This window comes from Borostomias antarcticus, assembly GCF_949987555.1.
Source record: "Borostomias antarcticus genome assembly, chromosome: 19".
Taxonomy (NCBI): domain Eukaryota; kingdom Metazoa; phylum Chordata; class Actinopteri; order Stomiiformes; family Stomiidae; genus Borostomias; species Borostomias antarcticus.
The window spans coordinates 21,980,187-22,001,284 of NC_140252.1; the positions used below are offsets into that span (position 1 = coordinate 21,980,187).

Sequence of the window (21,098 nt, forward strand, 5' to 3'; positions counted from 1 at the left end):
GAGAGAGAGAGTGAGAGAGAGAGAGAGAGAGAGAGAGAGAGAGAGAGGGAGAGGGAGAGGGAGAGAGGGGGGGGGCATAGAGAGAGAGGGGGGAGAGGAGGCAGAAGGCTACGAAGTTGAAAGGGGTACCGTGTGGACCCGTGGATACAATTTGATTCCGTCCCCTGAAACCTTATCAGGTAAGTCACGCAATGTTTACGGCATTTAAATAGGCTATTAGGTTTACTCTACAAATTAGTGGATAGGCTGTTGGTCTATTTCTGAAACCTTATCGGGTTTCTTAACTGCTTAAGGCATTCAAATATTAGGTTTATTCAACAAATTAGTACCTTATCTAGGTTTCCTACCTTTAACTTTCAATTGAATGGCACATCTTTAATGTAACTGTATTTCACAGTAATGTGTGGGTAAGTGGAATGACTACACAGCTGCCACTTTCACCATGTGCAGCCCGTTGTAGTAACGCGCTGACTGGCGACTAGATCACGTTGCTCACCGTACTGTGTGTGTCCATACTGTGAGTGTGTGTGTGTGTGTGTGTGTGTCAGAACTCACTTACCTGTGTGTGGGGGGGGGGGGGGCAGAACTCACATGTGTGTATGAGTGTGTGTTGTTTGCCGGCATGTATCACTTGTGGTAAGTGTGGTATAAGGGCACACAACACTCTGGGTAGTGAGGGGATTTTAGGCTTATCAGATGACCTTGTTCACTTTGGCTCAGGAGGGGCTTGTCATCCACACAGTAAGCCAGGCACCACAGCATCTGTTTGATTGAATGAGACACCACATCTTTGAGTATTTAACAGTTTATTATTACCTGATTAAAACTGACATTGAGCACTATCATACGCTTATTATGATTATGATCTTATAATAACTGCCATTTCCAGTTGAATTTCAGCAGTAGTTTTTTTATGGATGGCTTTGGGGTTTATTACTATGCAAAGAACAAAGAATCCCTTTCATTTCCTGCCAGTAGATGGTTTATCTTTGTAGGAATGTGAGCAGTATGGTAGGAGGCCAGTCTGTTCTTCATCAGAGAAGCATTTCCTGGTCATCCCCTCCTCAGGTACGTTCTGCTAAGGAACGAGTTGCCCTCTCGATATTCGTACCAGAGTTCTGTGCTTCTCAGCTCTGGGGGTTAGGGGGAGGGGTAGGGGGAGGGTTAGGGTCACCGCATGTGTGTGCTCCTCTGCTCTGGGCTCCTGTTTACGTCTGCAGTGTTATCAGGTGTTGGTATTTACACTACAGTGTTATCAGGTATCGATATCAAGTGTCAATTCCAGTATTGGAATTCCGTCACCTGCCAACCTGCTTGTGAGGGCAGTGCATCAACCCTAACCCTTACCCTAACCCATCAACCCTAACCCTTACCCTAACCCATCAACCCTAACCCTTACCCTAACCCATCAACCCTAACCCTTACCCTAACCCATCAACCCTAACCCTTACCTAACCCATCAACCCTAACCCGTCATAGCGACCAGACAGACCTGCCCTGTGGAGCCAGAGTCAGTGGTAGAGGTACAAAGGCAATACGACTGTGATTACTTACCTACCTTACCTACACCCCAATAAGTCACATAGATACCATCCACACCCTCTATCTCTCACTACCCACACACACACCTACACACATACACACAAACACACACACACACACACACACGCACACACACACACACACACACACACACACACACACACACACACACACACTCAGTCACTCACACACACTCAGTCACTCACACACACACTCAGTCACTCACACACAGACACACACACTCTTAGCTGACAGAAGAAAACCTAGCCAAGAAACAATGAATGGATCACAAATTATCTGCACCAAAGTGACTAGAGAGATTTCTCCCAACTTTCAAGATGTACTGATCCCTAGGGAACAAGCTGAGGTTAGGAATTCATGGTGATAAATGTCTCCTGAGGCAGCCCTCCCTATCTAGAGCCATGAGGCAGCCCTCCCTATCTAGAGCCATGAGGCAGCCCTCCCTATCTAGAGCCATGAGGCAGCCCTCCCTATCTAGAGCCATGAGTCAGACTGGACCACTTAGTGCCATTAGCGCAGAGGGAAGTGACTACATTATGGTTCTATCAGGTCTCATTAAATGGCTTTAATATTCAGTGTGTGTGACCTGGAAGTCTTTCATCAAGCCCTCAATTAAGTGTGGATAGAATATGATAGAAATATTGACACAGATAATGTCATTGTTGAATCGATGATTAATACAGATATTATTTTACAATAAGAATGATTGGAAGATAATGTGGTCTATCTTCCTCATGAGCCAGTTGGTCATTGGCAGGAAGCCTGGTACTCAGCTTTTGATTATGCACCACTGGAATTTTAATTCATGTGTTTTTTTGTTTTTTTTGTTTTTTTTTGCTTTTATACACCATGGGATTTACCTCCCAGGAGTTCATATTTAGTTTGCACAGATTTGCACAGAATACAAAGCGTGGAGAGACAGGATGTTGGAACACTGGTATGCAGCAATTCTTCACTCTGAAGCTTTGGTGCACACCATCCCATCTGTCCTACAATGTACAGTTGTCAATATTACATTTTAAAATACTCTGAGGCAGTCTTTTAGATGATAATTTGAATAAGGTTACAGTTGCAACATTTGACCTGAGGTTAAAGCAAAATGCTGCTTTACTAAGGAAATGTATCAGTTCCCTGGCTTGTGCTGTAAGGATATAAACTTTCTACCTCGTAAGGCGGATTGAAATGAGCAGAACCACTGCTTGAAGTGGAACATCTTGTGTGAAACTCAATCTATTAGACATAGAAAATTCACTTATCTATGGAAATCTAGTAACATGAAACATTGGGTTCCAAGTCATCATATCTGCCTCTCTGTATACAGATTTATCTCAAAAGTGCCTTTTTCACCTCAGCCGACTGCTGCTGTTCAGCTTGCAGCTCCACAGTCTGGGTGTTACATCAAAGGGGGTGACAGCCTTTTTGTCATCCTGGCCGTATTGGTCACATTAATGGACCCGGAGCCCTCTGTCTTGAAAGATAAAACCAGGTTGCCAAAACAGTGAGAGTGGACATGCTACTGTATGATGTTATCTCTCTCTCAACAAGAAATGTAGCTTTGAAGTCCATCACTATTGTTCCTTCCTGACCAAAGTATCTATCTGTCCATGATAGACATGGTCACCACAGCCTTGGGACAGGACTGATGTGTTAGTGCAGTGTAACGCCGTTTGGCATTTATGATATTCCGACTCAGCCTGCTAATGTGAGTGTCTTAGGCTGCTGTGCCCTCACAGGCCAGAGTTGTCTGAGGGCAGATACAGTATGCATCACATCACAAGGAATTGACAGATATGTAGATATATTCTGCCTCCATGGCAGTTTGAGCAAAACCCAGTATTTCTGTAGTGAGTTGCATTTAAAAAAATCAAAAGCAAACAAAAATCAAAAGCAAACAAAGGAAACAGGGAGGGGATTTTTCTGTTGGAACATGGCAGACGCGCTCAGTTTCTCTTTTTGTTTTCATGTCCAGATGAGATGGAAAAAGGCCAATGACTGAGAATCAGAATTGGAGGGATGAAAGATTAGTGTGACAGTGACCACGGGGGGAAGCAGCGGTATGGCCGCCCATCGTATCAGAGTGACCAGCAGCAACCACGTCCTTCCTCGCTGCAAGTCCGAGGGCACGCTCATCGACCTTGGCGACGACGTCTCTGAGGACAATCTCACAGATGTCAAAGGTCAGTGTTCCAGCAAACCAACCAGTCTTGCAAGGTTTTTGATATGAATGGTCCTTGAAAGACCCAGTACTTCACAGTATGGTCTTGAGGTAAGATATTATCCCTGACGTCTCTCCATCTCTGTCTCTCCAGTGCCTTCTCCCAGTGCCTTGAGGTTGGACGCCTCCGCCTCCTTCCAAACCGCCCGGGAAGTCGTGGCCATAAAGGACTACTGCCCGTCCAGCTTCACTACGCTGAAGTTCTCCAAAGGCGACCATCTCTATGTTCTGGATGTGTCGGGGGGAGAGTGGTGGTACGCCCACAACAACATGGAGATGGGCTACATCCCGTCGGCCTACGTTCAACCGATCGACTGCAGGGTTTCTTCGCTCAGCGATAGCGGCATGATAGACAACCTGGGGGAGTGCACAGATGACGGGGCTAAGGAGCTGGACCTCCATGGTGAGTGGACGGAGTTCTCCCTAAAGTCCAGTCTGCCTTATAACATCAACCCTTTCTCTGGCCATACCTCCACCAACCCCTTCGTCAATGGTTCTCCATGTAATGAGCTGAATCGGAACTGTAACCAGAGGGGAATGAGGAGCTCGACAGACCTGCTTCTCTTTGACACGCTAGAAGCCCCCTCCACGCCCTTCTCTGCCTCCAGAACCACCATGACCAACGGCTACAGCAGTGGCAGCATCTTTGACACGGCCCCTGCCATCCTCCAGATGCTCCGCAGAGACAACCCGTTCTTCAGGAGCAAGCGGTCCTACAGTTTATCAGAGCTATCCATCCTGCAAACACAAACCAGTCCCCCCTTGCCATCTGCCGGGCTCTTCTCTGGCCTCAAGGCTCCGTCTCCGGAGCAGTTTCAAAGCAGGGAAGATTTCAGGACTGCCTGGCTCAACCATCGTAAGTTGGCCAGGTCTTGCCATGACCTTGACTCCCTGGGGCAGAGCCCCGGGTGGGGCCAGACACAGCCAGTGGAAACCAACATCGTGTGCAAGCTGGACAGCAGCGGTGGAGCCGTCCAGCTCCCCGACACCCACATCAGCATCCACGTACCCGAGGGCCACGTGGCCGCTGGAGACAGTCAGCAGATCTCCATGAAGGCCCTGCTGGACCCTCCACTGGAGCTGAACAACGACCGGTGCTCCACCGTGAGCCCCCTGGTGGAAATCAAGCTGAGCAACATGGAGACCAAGTCCTTCATCACCCTGGAGATGAGCGTGGCGGTGTTGGTGAAGAGGGAGAGCAGCCACATAGCGGAGGTTCTCTGCGTCAGGAGCGATTGTAAGGAAGGGCCCTACACCCCCGTTCCTCATGCTTACATATACAAGGACACAGTCCAGGTGCAGCTTGATAACCTGGAGCCGTGTATGTATGTGGCGGTGGTAGTACACGCCCAGCTCCTCAGCCTCAATACAACAGTATGGGACCATGTTCAGAAGAAAGTCACCCTGGGGGTCTATGGCCCAAAACACATCCATCCCTCCTTTAAGACTGTAGTGGCTGTATTTGGACATGGCTGTGCCCCAAAAACTCTATTGGTGAATGAGGTGGGTAGGCAGGCCAGTTCTACTCCTCCGGTGGCCCTCCAGTTGTGGGGGAAGCATCAGTTCGTCCTGGGCTATCCTCAGGACCTCCGGATCGGCTTATACTCCAACATGTCTAGCTATGAGGTGAAGGCTAATGAGCCGGCTGGGGTCGTCAGAGGCTTCCAGGTCAAACTGGGGAAAGTAAGCCGGCTCTTGTACATGATCTCATCGCATAACTCTGACAACATCTCAGACTTCACTCTGCGTATCCAAGTCAAGGATGTCCTTGACTGCATCCTCGCCCAGTTCTGCGTGCAAACACCACAGCCCCCGCCGAAAAACGGAGCACAGAGCAGTACTGGCCAGAGGAGGTTTCTGAAAAAGAAAGAGGTTGGTAATATAGTTCTGTCTCCTCTGGCCATGACAACCAAATACCCCCAGTTTCAGGAGCGATGTATCACCAGTCTCAAGTTTGGAAAGTTGCTCAAAACAGTGATCAGACAAACCAAGAGTCAGTATCTGTTGGAATACAAGAAGGGAGACATAATTGCCCTCTTGAGTGAGGAGAAGGTCAAGCTTAGGGGACAGCTGTGGACCAAAGAGTGGTTTATAGGATATTATCAGGGAAAGATGGGCCTTGTTCATGTGAAGAATGTTCTTGTTTTGGGGAAAGTCAAGCCTATCTATTTCTGCGGGCCGGATCTCACTACCACCATGCTACTGGAGCAGATCTTGAGGCCTTGTAAGTTCCTCACCTACATTTATGCCTCCGTGAGGACTGTTCTGATGGAGAATGTGGGAAACTGGAGAGCATTCGCGGATGCTCTTGGATATTGCAACCTACCCTTGGCTTATTTCTGTCGGACTGAACTGGATAACGAGCCTGAAAGAGTTGCATCAGTCCTGGAGAAGCTGAAGGAGGAGTGCAATAACATGGACAACAAAGAGAAAAAGTCCTTTCAGAAAGAACTCATGGCAGTAAGTGTGTGTGTGTGTGTGTGTGTGTGTGTGTGTGTGTGTGTGTGTGCGCGTGCGTGCATGTGTGTGTTAATTCTCTACATCACATTTACATATGACACATTCAGATGCTAACATATTGTGCTCTTTTTGTTGGTGTGCTCATGATAAGCCACGTGTGGTGAACAGATCATGGTATGCCTTGAGATGGGGGCTTAGGAGGAGAGTCCCATGACAGACTGTGACTGTGAGTCATGATACTGTACACCACAGTGACCCTGAGATATTTCTCTACGGTGCTGTTATGGTCTTATTTTTAGTACATACAGTAGTATCTGCATTGCTACAGTCCAGACTACAGTGTTTAGGGTTAGGGTTAGGGTCAGGGTTAGGGTTAGGGTTAGTGGTGTTTAGGGTTAGGGTTAGGGTTAGGGTTAGGGTTAGGGTTAGTGGTTTTTGAATGTAAAGATGCATGACTTTGTCAGGGTGCACAAACATGATTTCCCTATTAGTACTATGGATGGTAAATCGTAACGCTTTTATCCAAAGCGCTTTACAATGGCCTCTCATTCTTCCATTCACACCATTCACACACACACACACACACACACACACACACACACACACACACACACACACACACACACACACACACACACACACACACATTCACACACCAATGGCCACAGCTGCCATGTAAGGTGCTAGTCTGCTTATTTGGGGTTTGGGGTTCAGTGTCTTGTCCAAGGACACTTCGACATGTGGACAGGAGGAGGCAGAATTCAAACCACCGACCCTACGATCATTGGACTACACGCTCTACCACTGAGTTACAGCGGCCCCACAATTAAAACATTCATCTGTTTAAGACCCAGCATTACTCAGCAATACCTAGATCAATAGTATTTCTGACTTTTATTTCTTGTATATGGATATATATTCATGGTCAGTTTTTACCTTCAGGGCTTTTGTGTTGATGGTTTAAGCAGTCTTGTCCCACCCTGACAGCAACTGTGGATAAGAAGGAGTCTGTATATATAGGAAGTGCTGTTGCAGCTTCTCAAACAAACACTGAAAGAGCAGGTGCTAGAAGCCTCCAAGCTCTGCCTACGGTAGCAGGCAGATTCTGCTTAGTGCAACTGAAACTGAAAAGATCTTGTAAAAGCCAAGCTATTGTGTGTCTCTTTAGAATGGCTGTTTCAGTTTGAAAATAATGTTAATCAGCCAAAAGTTGATGTGCTATTCTTACGTGGCAACCTGTCCACACAAAGGGGCTTGGACATGAATACCCCTAACCCAGCTCACCAAGCACAGCCTCATCTGAACATTATGGTTTGCTCTTGCTAACCCTTGACAAATGATACCCGATCTATATGTCGTCTATTCACTCCAGCTTCTGTAGCGTTGATAGTCTTTGAATACAGCAGGAAATGCACTTTGCGAATCCCCCCTTGGCTGAGATGACACTAGTTATGCATTAAGTCTCTCAGCCATTATTGATCCCTATTGATCCCTGTCACACAACCTATTAAAGAGGATTCTCTATGGCTTGAGTGAGGTGTTTGGAAAATGTGTCATTCTCTGAATTGGATTTGGGTTTAGGTTGTGGCTCTGATCTTGATTAACCAAAATTGTCTTTTGTTGATTAATTGTTTTATTTCTGGCATTTTTGCTCTCGCAAAATTATATCTCAAAAAATGATTGAAAGTCTGTGAATGTGGCAAGTCTGCAACTTTCTCTTCCTGACCTTATTCACACACAGCATAATTCGCCTTTCAGTCAGGATAATCTTGATTGAGAACTTTGTGCCAGAAACTAAGAAGCTTTCGGATCAGTATGCATTGTTTGAGAGTTGAACTTTGATTAATGAAGTCATGTGTGGATTAGCCAATCCTTTCCCCTCTGAATAGCTGATATTATAGAATTGTTACTGAATGAAACATTCAAAGTGTAGCATTTCAGGTTAAGTAGCCTTTCCCAACGAAACATCCATTAACAAGATATAAAGGTAGAGAGGTGGCCAATGGCCATCTCTATAACTTATTCTAGAGCCAATGAGGCGCAGGCTTTAGGGACTCAGTTCCTGGTCACATGGCTGCCTGTCTCTGACAGGTGCTGTCATGTGAAACACGAGAGCAGGAGGCGGGGGTGGGGGATCAATGCAACACACTACATCCAGTTTCTACATGATGGGTCACGTTACCCGTCGGGGAAACAAATTAAAAGCCATCCCACCATTCTTCACTGGAACCCAGTACAGTAGCAGAGGGTGCCGCTGGGAGCACCACTGAACAGCAACACGTTTTGTAAGTGGAAGTAGTCCGCATGGTTTCTTTCTCAGCTATTAGTATAGCAAAAACACTATAATGAGGGTCAGAACAGGGGAAAAAGACTCAAAATCTCTATTGGCATCTGAAAGTTTCATGACATGCATTTCGACAAGGAGAACTGGCAATGTTTTAAGTTCCACCCTCCTAACGGCACACGGTGAACCACAGTGTCATCCCAGGTCCCTATCCAACAGTGGAGCGTTTTATCGGCTACAAAGTGCTGATCCACAGCCCTTTTCCTCAACTGTTAAAAGCCCAGTGTCTTTAATGAGGAGGCTGAGTCCTTGTTAATGGTGTTCTCTCCTCTCCTGTCTCTCCTCTCCTCTCACCTTCCCTGTCGTTTCGGGGACAGGCACTTGTGAATGCAGGGAAGGAGTGGCTCATTTGCACTCTGCTGCCAGATAGATCAGTACGTCAGCCCAGAGGCCCAGAGTTTGATTGAGCTGTCAGTCAGTAGTCAGGTCTGCCAGTCAGTAGTCAGGTCTGCCAGTCAGTAGTCAGGTCTGTCAGTCAGTAGTCAGGTCTGCCGGTCAGGTCTGTTGGTCAGTAGTCAGGTCTGCCAGTCAGTAGTCAGGTCTGTCGGTCAGGTCTGTTGGTCAGTAGTCAGGTCTGCCAGTCAGTAGTCAGGTCTGCCGGTCAGTAGTCAGGTCTGCCGGTCAGTAGTCAGGTCTGTCGGTCAGTAGTCAGGTCTGCCAGTCAGTAGTCAGGTCTGCCAGTCAGTAGTCAGGTCTGTCAGTCAGTAGTCAGGTCTGTCGGTCAGGTCTGTCAGTCAGTAGTCAGGTCTGTCAGTAGTCAGGTCTGTCGGTCAGTAGTCAGGTCTGTCAGCCTTTTCCCCAACGCTGGGGGGATAGGGACAGAGATGGTGGAGAGTCGGGAGACTCCATGTCATACAGTATTTTAGAGAGATTTCACTAGTTCCTCCTCCCTATTTCAATCCAGGCTCAGTCAATTCAGATGCTACTCACCACTGATGATTGAAGCTCGACTGACGATTTGCTTTAGAAAACTTGAGCTGTGAAAAGTTAGGCTGTTTCATGGTGCATATTGTAATATATTGTATGCTATAATACAATACATCATAAATATAATATACATACAGTACTGCATATTGCATAGGTTTTGTTTTGTTTGGTGATTGAAGTTTTGCATTGCAGTCAAGGTGGTTGGGGTGAGAGATACAGCAGGTATATTGAGCAGAGAGACATATTAGGAGTTTAGATCAGCATGTGACAGGCTAATGAAATCTTGGGCCCTGCCAGCGTGTTGTGCCTGAGACTGAAGCCGTACTGTGGCTCAGCGTGGGGTCACTCGGAGTTTACCCAGGTGTCATTGTCAGCAGATGGCCGGGAGCGAGCTGGAGCAGGTGGGTGGTGGTCAGGGCACGTCTATTTTAGATTGTTATGTGACAGAAATGTGAAGGTTGATTCAGCAGTCAAGACTCATTAAAACAGCCACATTCAGACCAGGTGGCCCTGGCCAATTGCAGCAGCTCTGGACTTTGAAGCTCTGCTCTGCACTCTTGGACTGACACACACACGGACTTACTCGCAGGCCCCTATATGACTCTGGAAGTATTGGGCCATTGTTACAGTCGATCTATACTGTCTGTAATGTGGCTGTACCTCCAACATTGTTGTTTCACTTCATGAGCCGTAACTAAACACAGGGAAGTGGTGTGGTCGCCTGAGCGTTTAAGTTCTGGTCAATATCCACTCAAAAAGCACGGAAAGAAATTGACCGCAGTGCCTAGGAACTCAGTCGATACGATAGCCTACTCACTGTCGCTCATGTAGGAGGCATGACGGTTCGTCCGGGCTCTGCTCTCTCTCATCAGCCTGTCCGTGACGGTTCGTCCGGGCTCTGCTCTCTCTCATCAGCCTTTCCATGACGGTTCGTCTGGGCTCTGCTCTATCTCAGCTTGTCCATGACGGTTCGTCCGGGCTCTGCTCTCTCTCAGCTTGTCCATGACGGTTCGTCCGGGCTCTGCTCTCTCTCATCAGCTTGTCCATGACGGTTCGTCCGGGCTCTGCTCTCTCTCAGCTTGTCCATGACGGTTCGTCCGGGCTCTGCTCTCTCTCATCAGCTTGTCCATGACGGTTCGTCCGGGCTCTGCTCTCTCTCATCAGCCTGTCCATGACGGTTCGTCCGGGCTCTGCTCTCTCTCATCAGCTTGTCCATGACGGTTCGTCCGGGCTCTGCTCTCTCTCTCAGCTTGTCCATGACGGTTCGTCCGGGCTCTGCTCTCTCTCAGCTTGTCCATGACGGTTCGTCCGGGCTCTGCTCTCTCTCAGCTTGTCCATGACGGTCCGTCCGGGCTCTGCTCTCTCTCAGCTTGTCCATGACGGTCCGTCCGGGCTCTGCTCTCTCTCAGCCTGTAGACAGGGGTCAGTTGGGATCAGAGGAGTTACCCCCTCAGCAAACTGATGCAATTTTACTTTACACACTCCTGCCCTCCTATCAGCTTATCAGTCAGTCAGTGTGTTTGTGTTTGTTTGTGTGTGTGTGTTTGTGTGTGTGTCTGTGTGTATGTTTGTGTGTGTGTGTGTGTGTGCGTGTGTGTGTTTGTGTGTGTGTGTGCGTATGTGTGTGTGTGTGTGTGTGTCTGTGTGTATATTTGTGTGAGTGTGTGTGTGTTTGTGTGTGTCTGTGTGTACGTTTGTGTGTGTGTCTGTGTGTATGTTTGTGTGTGTGTGTGTGCGTTTGTGTGTGTGTGTGTGTGTATGTTTGTGTGTGTGTGTGTGTCTGTGTGTATGTTTGTGTGAGTGTGTGTGTGTTTGTGTGTGTCTGTGTGTACGTTTGTGTGTGTGTCTGTGTGTATGTTTGTGTGTGTGTGAGTGTGCTGCTTTTGTCTTTCATCAAAACTCCATTTGTTGAAGTCAAAGTGATAAAACACCGTGGCGTTGTTGGATATGTGGAGGTGTACCAGTCAGTAAACGGCAGGGATCATGGTCTGTCTCTGCGTACTGGTTGGTAAACAAGATTCAAGATCTGTTTTATTAGCCCTGTATATGGTTCACACATACTAGGAATTTGACTAGGGTTGAGGCATACGCTGTTGCAGACTACATAGGGTGTAGGACAGGACAGTGCAAAGACATGACTGCGAAACACTGCAAATACAAAAAAAAAAAAAAAAAAAAAAAACACTGCAAATACTAAATACAAAAAACACTGCAAACAAAATACAGTGCAATGTACAAATTACGATACACTGTAAAAAAAAAAAAAAAAGCAGAGGCACGCATGCTATTTATGTACTATATACAGGATGGAGTGCGGTGAGTGTGTGCAGTGTGTATGCAGAGCGTAGTGTGGTGGGTGAACGTGGTGTGTCTCTGCGTACCGGTCGCTGAACGGTAGTGGACGTGGTGCGTCTCTGCTCCAGGCCCTGTTGAGGATGGACTGCCAGGGCGTGGTGGCCAGGCTCATCATAGACCTGATCCTGCTGACCACGGCCGTGGAGGTGGCCGCGCGCTGGAGGGAGCTGGCGGAGAAGCTGGCCAGCGTGTCCAAGCAGCAGATGGAGGCTTACGAGGCTCCGCATAGAGACAGGAACGGACTGCTGGACAACGAGGTGGGCAGGGGACTGATTGTCACTGAAACACCACACTGTTATGTGTTATGTTAAATGTTTCTGCGTGTCATCCACTCCATCACATTGTCATATTATAGGTATGCTTCACTAGTTCCTAATGTATGTCCATCTCTGTTGATACTGTATGTCCATCTCTGTTGATGCCCCTGCCAGTCTATGTGGAAGCCGGCCTACGACTTCCTGTTGACGTGGGCTGCCCGCATCGGAGACAGCTACCGGGACGTGATCCAGGAGCTGCACCTGGGCCTGGACAAGATGAAGAACCCCATAACCAAGCGCTGGAAGCACCTGACTGGAGCCCTCATACTGGTCAACTGTCTGGACGTCCTCCGGAGTTCGGCCTTCGGTCCAGCGGGGCACGGGGACATGGCTGTCTGAGGAGCCTGGTATCGTTCCTTACACCACCTCCCTACGTCTCTCCCTCCCCCTCTCTCTCTCCTCCTCTCTGTCTGTCTCTCTCCCTTTCTCCCCCCCCTCACCCCCCTCCCTCTCTCTCCATCTCTCTCTAGCCCTCAGGACCGCTGCTCCATGTAGACCTTGACTATAACTGTCAGACTGTGAACTTTGACCCTGTGAACTTTGACCCTCTTCTCATCCTTTGCACATGATCTTAACCCTTTATGTGTTGCTGAAAACAGCTCTGCTGTTTTCTCTCTCTGTGGTTGGACTTCTGATGAGTCAGTCAGAATGGGTTAAGGTTAGGGTTAGGGTTAGGGTTACTGATGAGTCAGTCAGAATGGGTTAGGGTTAGGGTTAGGGTTAGGGTTACTGATGAGTCAGTCAGAATGGGTTAGGGTTAGGGTTAGGGTTACTGATGAGTCAGTCAGAATGGGTTAGGGTTAGGGTTACTGATGAGTCAGTCAGAATGGGTTAGGGTTAGGGTTACTGATGAGTCAGTCAGAATGGGTTAGGGTTAGGGTTAGGGTTAGGGTTAGGGTTAGGGTTAGGGTTACTGATGAGTCAGTCAGAATGGGTTAGGGTTAGGGTTACTGATGAGTCAGTCAGAATGGGTTAGGGTTAGGGTTACTGATGAGTCAGTCAGAATGGGTTAGGGTTAGGGTTAGGGTTACTGATGAGTCAGTCAGAATGGGAGTTCTTAATCCATTTCAATTGTCTCTTTCTACGCACAGTATCTTTTCTACATGAAGTGGCATAGCAGCTGTTTTGAGAAAAGTTGTTTTTCAAACGAAATCTTTTAGAAATATTTTTTGTAAATATTGACAGGTATTTACAGTACACAAACACGCTCTTCTATTCTCCTAAGCAGTGCTTTGCATACAACAGCTCTAACAGTCATTTGTTTGCTTGCCAAAAAAAATTAGGTGCTAGTCTTGTCTATATTGTTCTTTTTATTCGGCTGTATACAGTAAATTATATCACTGTCATCACAACTGTGTGGAACCTCAATGCAGTATTACAGTTCTGTTTACCAAGTTACTGGTATTTTAATTGGAGAACATTCTGGTCATGAAATCAGTTGATTGTGCACTCCAGAAGTGAGTAGTAAGACAGTATTACTGGTCTATCTTTGTATCTATGAATCGTAGCTGCCAGTATTTGGATGAACAATCCATTTGGGAGTTTAACTGTAGAGTCTGGAATGAAATGTATTAATTAGCTGTGTTTAAAAACTCTTAACATATCTGCAGTTGAACATTCCTTATTTAGGAAGCCTGGCCATCTATGACTCTGCTTACAGTATATTTTGAGGTTAGATTCAAATGTCAAATTTAACATAAGGTCCCTGGATGACATGGCAAAAAAGCACTAAAACGCAAATGTCAAATCAGACTGATATTCCTCATTCTCTGTTATTTATGTCATTTGTACATTTCACAGTTAATTTAATGTGTACAACTTTCCTGTCACAACAGAGGCCTTGACCCTTGACCCTTGAGCTGTGTGTTCTGCAGTTTCCGTTGCCTATTGATCTGCTCCGGCTTCTGTTTTTACAGTTCGATGTCCTTGTATTTGTGAAGGTTTCCAGTGCAAGACCTGTATTTTGTATGTTTTGTGAAAGCAAAATGAAATGTTGTAAATAAAATGTGTAGTGGAAGATGTCCATTTTATAGTCATATTCTACTGACTGTGACAATGTGACAATGTATTGACAGATGACCATATTCTCACTCAATCAATTGGCTGTCAGTTTCATCTCAATCAGACAGGCCTGGTTCCATTGATTTTTTAAATGTTAATTCTACTGATTGATATAACATCCGGATTTGTACTTACTAACACTATGCCCCAATTCTACACAGGACCCTGGGAATTTCAAAGTTCCTGTGTGTGGAGTAAGGCGAGGCTCATTCAGTATTTTTATATTTTATAGAACTTTTTATAGTATTTTTTATTTTATTTATATATGGATCATCCCTAGCTTTCATCATACCAATGCATAAGATTAATTATTTATTTTAATTTAAGAACACCATTAATTGTGTCTTCTAAGAAGAACTCAAGTGTGCTTTAACCATCAACAGTTAAGTTGATAAATACACAGTATTACAGTTTCATGGACTAACAAGGGAATATTGAGGACCCACAGAAAGAAAAGGCCAAGCTTTAAATGTGGGTCTGAAATACAGAACCGTTGAGGTGAGCGTCTCTGGTAGACAATGTGCATTCCTGAATGTAGAGATCATGGTGCAGATTGCATAATTAATGAAGGCATACAAACAATCCCCCCCCCTTCACACACACACACATACACACACACACTCACTCTTTAATGCAGTTGATTAAAGCTGTGATAATTACCCCTCCCCCCCTGCATGGTCGACTCCCCGTGGCGTGGGGCACCCTGGGCTCCCGTCCCTCCTGATTTGAGATGAGTCACTGGAGCATTCTACCCCGTCTCCTGGTAACGGTTCAATACCCGTCCCTGGCCCTGCGTACGGAGAGGGTCACGCCATTGTCTAGGGGTTACCCTCCGCCTCTGAGTCACCCAGGAACCAACCAACCAAAGCCCCTGGGACACTTGGACCGGACCAACTAAGCCACGGGGTGGTCTGTGAGGGGGTGAACGCTGTTGGTAAATGCAAAATAGTCAGGTCTGACATGTTGAGGCATAGAAGCCTAGGGAAGCTTAGGTGTTCCGTTTCTTCTGTTGTTTTGATGTTTTATCTCAAATCTAACCAAAGTTGATTCTTGGTGTCTGATTTCCAAATAGAGGGACCCCCCTTTTAAGGTAATGATGAGGTGGTGCTGATGGTGGTGTTGTGAGCTGAATGTGATGTGGTGCCCATTATTGAGTGTGGTGTCAGGCAATTACATTTCCTGTCTCCTCCAGATATCCTGGCATCACTTCTGGCTTTGAATCCACTGTGTGTGTGTGTGTGTGTGTGTGTGTGTGTGTGTGTGTGTGTGTGTGTGTGTGTGTGTGTGTGCGCGCGTCTGTGTGTGTGTTCACTCATAATGGCTATATTCACAGGGACGGAGAACATATTGGTCGTGCTGCTTTGATGACTTGCTGTCGCCATGGTAACCTCTCCACACAAACACTTATCAAGGCCATCATGTGCAGAGTGAGGAAAGCACAGAGCGCTTCAGTGTCCTAGCCCTAACCCTGTCCTTACCCTAGCCCTAACCCTGCCCTAACCCTACCCCTGTCCTAACCCTAAACCTAACCCTAGCCCACACACCAAGCTCCGCAGACTGTCACCATTCACTATTGCCAACATGCACTGCTGGTCAGGGTGGATACTACAGAGAGGCAGGGAAGTGAGGGTTGCATTGTGGGTGTTTTCAGGCAAAAACAAATGTGTCCTTTGTCCCTTACATACATCCCATACTTTCAGCAGCAGAAAGTGAACTGCAGACACGGTGTGCGAGCGGCCAGCGCGTTGGGGAACAGGCTATGCCATTATAAGGCTACTGAATTATAATGGTCTCACTGGTCCAGCAGCTCAGGGAAAGCAGGGGGCGGATTGATTATTCTCCTCCTCTAACGTTACTCTAGTGGATCTAGGTAATACAGTAACTCTGTATTACCAGAGCCAATATAACCATGGATAACCGCATTGGGTTGACACCAACTGTAAACACCTGTTCATTAAAGGGACTCGCCTTTTGTGATACAACAGTGACGCATAGCTGGCATGGACACTCCACAATGCGTTCTCAGTTACATCCTTGTTTCTGCTTAGCTTCAGCGTATCCCGTTTCATCTCAGAGATCATTCAGGGCTCTTTAGTGGCCAGTGCCTAGCAACAGGATGGATCTCAGGTGTTGATCTGATTCTCCATAACAACACTCCTCTACCTCCACACCATTCAAATAGGCTGCTCCAAATATAAATAGCCTGTATTCTATGCTTAGCTGCTTTTCAGTTATACCAATTCAAGTTGAACGTGTGCATATTGCACCTCAAAGAAAGGAATGTGTTCTTGTCTTGACTCACATAGACAGTGCAAACCCTGAATAGGTGTGTTTTTCATGTTTCTGGATGTGGCCTCCACTCTGCTCAGGTCTCTCTCGTGGGAGCTCAGGTCTCTCTCCTGGGAGGAGTGCTTGTTCTCTCTAAGCTTTGCCCAGCAGCACAGAGGAGAATCCGTCAGTGTGAAGGAAGCGCTGACAGGCGGATGTGTGACTCTCCTGCAGGAGAGAGGGCTTCCAGGTTCTACTGCTCAGCCTTCGCTCTACCATTCTCACAGCCCACCCCATCATCACCACAGACCCTCTGTTCCATCTTGGAAAACAAGAGCCGAACCGGTGAAGCAGACAGGAACGAGTGCCTGCTGTATAATTGATGGGGGCGTGTGGGATGCTCAGGTGACAGCGAGCTCTGGCCTTGCTCTCCACCTGGCCGTGCTGCAGTGGGCAGCCCTTTGTGTCATTGAGGGAACAGGGCTGGACAGAGTAGGAGGTCATTTACATTCTGCCGATCTAAGGACAGACTGACAGTTGCTTTTTTCTCCCATTTTATTGATCTTGTTCCCATTACATGTAAAATCAATGGGCCACACAGCAGTGCTACGAAGCAATTAAGAGTGGGGCATGGTGCAGGAGTGGCAGCCCATAAGGTGCAGCTGAGTCAGGTGACAGGATCAGGTCTCTGCTGCTGCTGTCTACTACAGTGGGATCGACCTGCTCTGCTGATGCATTCAAAGTGACACAGCAGGTTGTTATTTGGGATGGTTCACACATCAATTGGATGAACGTAGCTGGGCCTACTTACTTATCGCCTTTGTGTCTGACAGCTTGGCTAACACACCGTGTCACTGCATTTGAAAGGTTTACTAGTTTTGCTACTGTAGTTATTTCAGCATGAGTCTCCCTGTCCCACTTTGTAGGACTCCTACTGTTATAATGAGATGTTGTAGGCTACTGACATCTAGTGGCAAGTCAGGAAACTACAAGACGTTTCTGGACAGTAGGTGTCAGCAGTGTCAATGCAAACAGTGGATGTAGCTTATCTCAAATAGTGAATGTAGCCTATTTAAACAATAAATTCAAGCAATTGTTGAACAAAGGTGATAAACAAACAAAACAATAAAATAGGATAAACTGAGTTTTGCTGATCTGACGACTGTGTGATCCCACAAGTTGCGGTAGCTGAATGTGGTAGTCTAGCCTACCAACTATGTGTAAACCACATGGCTAATAAAACAGATATTGAATCTTGATCTTGAATTTTGGTAGTCTAACTGGCCTTCCTACTCCAATTAATATTGTTTGGCAACGTTTGAACAATTTTCAACAATAGCCTAACCAAAATCTTAGTCAATCTTCAGGGTTCCCTAAAATAACAATGTAGCCTGCCTAATGTTGTTTTACCCTGGTGGGCGGGGTCTGCTACTGGGAGTCTGGCTGCTTGTGCGCATCGCGGGACACGCGTGGTATCTCGGCTGAGTTTAGTTCCAGTGCCACAAGTGTATGAGGCTAGTAGGCTATGTCTTGCGGATAGCAAACGTTGTCTACGTTTCCAGACACCGGCCCAGTAAGATCAACCTTTGATTTAAAACGGAAGATGCTGATCCCAGGCGTGCAGAATGGATCAAATATGAGTGGCTGCTGCGGTTTTCAGGATAAGTCCACACCGAGCCATCATATGACAGCATCACGTTGGAGGTGAATTGGGGTTTAATGTGTTGAGCGCGCGCTTCTGCGTGCTGGATCCGGTTTTGCGCCACCGAACATCTTTATCAGACCTTTCAAATGAAATGTCTATCAATGGCTAATCCTACAACACTGCTCTTTAAACAGTATTGCTCCTTTTCATTTAAAATCTATGCGTGGTTGAATTTCTCTCTCACATCCAGTCTTAAAATGGGAAATGGTTATTCAAACTTGGCTGCATTTCAGTCACTACATATTGTTATGCTAGGTTTGGATTCCGCCGGTAAAACGACTGTTCTATACCGTCTGAAATTCAACGAATTCGTGAACACTGTTCCCACGATTGGGTTTAACACCGAGAAGATAAAACTCAGCAGTGGAACTGCTAAAGGAATTAGTTGCCATTTTTGGGACGTCGGTGGACAAGAGAAGCTGCGACCATTGTGGAAACCCTACAGTCGGTGTACTGATGGCATAATTTATGTTGTGGACTCAGTGGACGTGGACAGGCTTGAGGAAGCTAAAACGGAACTGCATAAGATAACCAAATTCGCAGAGAACCAAGGGACCCCTCTTTTGGTGATCGCTAACAAGCAGGACCTGCCCAAGTCTTTGTCTGTCAATGAAATTGAGAAGCAACTGGCACTGCAGGAGTTGAGCTCCTCTACTCCCTGTCACATTCAGCCCGCTTGTGCCATTACAGGAGAAGGCCTCCACGAGGGCATGGAAAAACTCTATGAAATGATTGTGAAGAGAAGGAAATCTTTGAAACAAAAGAAAAATAGATAATGACTTAATTCCAGTCTCTCAAAGCAGCCTTGAGCCACAACGGAAGCACCTAGAGACAAGCTGATAGCCTACACATTTTTTCAGTTGGGTGCTCATAATGGATTATTGACAGTTGCACAAATAACAGGTGTTTGCTGGCACACCTACTGGGAAGAACATACATACTCAGTTCACCTTTTGGACATGAACATTAGTGTCACCCAGACTAAAAGACAGACAGGCTGGCACCGGTCTGTCTGTATCCTGTCCATCTCTACTGAATGGGGTTTCTATTTTCAATATGAGTCCTTTTTTATATTGCTGAGCATGTTTTGTTGATTGTACATTTAGGATTGACTGTCCATTTGGACAGTTTGACTTCCGGCTGATAAACTATGTAACCCTAAAATACATAATACAATATAGGAGCCCTCATGTTATGACCTCTTTTTATGCCAAATCTCTTCAGACCTTGTACTCCCATGAGAGGTATTTACTTAGGTACTTCCTACTGCCGCGGCTTTCTAGCCTCCAGTGTAGAAGTGCAGCCAGTCCAAACAAACACTGTGTGTTATAAAAACCTGGCAAAAAATATTTTTGAATTAAAATGTTTCTAAGAGATGCCTCCCAACTTATATCCATGTTTCTTTACTGTATGTCTAGCTTCAACATATGCATGTAGAACAGGCAGCTATAATCCTATTCATAATCCTATCTGTCTTGTGTTTGTTTTCTAATCTTGAGGCAGGTCAGGTTAGGGTTAGAAGATCTTGTACCTTATATAGCCTTGTACTGTAGAGCCATGACATTAATTGCACTTTATCAGCAGTGAGAAGTATTTTTCCCTCCATGCTGTAGTGCCATGGTGATACAGCACATCTAGGCTAGGGTTAGGTTAGGCTAGGGCTAGGGTTAGGTTAGGCTAGGGTTAGGTTAGGCTCGGGTCAGAAGCAAGTTGATGATTAGATATTAATGGTCTGTGCTCCTCTCAGTTCACAGAAAGACACATTTAGTCCTAACCCTTACCCATTCTTGTGGCGGTGACTCGTTCTCTGTGCTCGTAAAGCAGGAACTGAAAGCTCAATGCCATGCTTTTGTTAATTGTTATTTACTTGGGATAATTTAGTAGCTGGACTGAAATAATTGTTTTTCTTGTTTCAATGTATTGGCTGACTTCCATTTAAGACCTCACAACAGTTAAAAAGAAAACATTCTTCTTGGATGATACAGTGTGATATAAGACACTTTAGCCTACAGCAATAAAATAATTAATTTCCATCTGGGTAAGTTTTATTGGTCCTGCCAGGTGTGCCTTCTCTAGAGCACAAGCCCAGGCTTGGATTCAGGTGCCAGATCTCTCTGTCACCAGCCCTGTTCTAAAATACTTACTGTAGGAGCCTCTCTCTAACCCGCTACCCTCACCTCATCCGCTTCCCACTACGTCACCTCATCCCCTTCCCACTATGTCACCTCATCCCCTTCCCACTACGTCACCTCATCGCCTTCCCACTACGTCACCTCATCCCCCTTTCCACTACGTCAACTCATCTCCTTCCCACTATGTCACCTCATCCCCTTCCCACTACGTCACCTCATCGCCTTCCCACTACGTCACCTCATCGCCTTCCCACTACGTCACCTCATCCCCCTTTCCACTACGCCAACTCATCCCCTTCCCACTACGTCACCTCATCGCCTTCCCACTATGTCACCTCATCCCCTTCCCACTACGTCACCTCATCCCCTTCCCACTATGTCACCTCATCCCCTTCCCACTACGTCACCTCATCGCCTTCCCACTACGTCACCTCATCGCCTTCCCACTACGCCAACTCATCCCCTTCCCACTACGTCACCTCATCCCCTTCCCACTACGTCACCTCATCGCCTTCCCACTATGTCACCTCATCCCCTTCCCACTACGTCACCTCATCGCCTTCCCACTACGTCACCTCATCCCCCTTTCCACTACGCCAACTCATCCCCTTCCCACTACGTCACCTCATCCCCTTCCCACTACGTCACCTCATCCCCTTCCCACTACGTCACCTCATCCCCTTCCCACTACCTCACCTCATCGCCTTCCCACTACGTCACCTCATCCCCCTTTCCACTACGTCACCTCATC

The 21,098-nt window shown here is 46.7% G+C and overlaps 2 protein-coding genes across 2 annotated transcripts; both read left to right on the plus strand.

Annotated features, from left to right (window-relative positions):
* Nucleotides 1-116: 116 nt before the first annotated feature.
* On the plus strand, nucleotides 117-12,520 carry sh3bp4a (SH3-domain binding protein 4a; the record flags this gene model as incomplete). Its single annotated transcript, XM_084454194.1, has 5 exons — nucleotides 117-179; nucleotides 3,533-3,740; nucleotides 3,873-6,238; nucleotides 11,933-12,121; nucleotides 12,296-12,520. The coding sequence occupies exons 2-5, from the start codon at nucleotides 3,620-3,622 to the stop codon at nucleotides 12,518-12,520; spliced, it is 2,901 nt and encodes a 966-aa protein (XP_084310320.1). The 5' UTR covers nucleotides 117-179; nucleotides 3,533-3,619.
* A 5,892-nt stretch (nucleotides 12,521-18,412) lies between these two features.
* LOC311322137 (ADP-ribosylation factor-like protein 4C) lies at nucleotides 18,413-18,991 on the plus strand (the record flags this gene model as incomplete). The annotated part of the gene is made up of 1 exon (XM_084454170.1): nucleotides 18,413-18,991. One exon carries the CDS (start codon nucleotides 18,413-18,415, stop codon nucleotides 18,989-18,991), a length of 579 nt encoding a protein of 192 aa, XP_084310296.1.
* Between the last annotated feature and the right edge of the window lie 2,107 nt (nucleotides 18,992-21,098).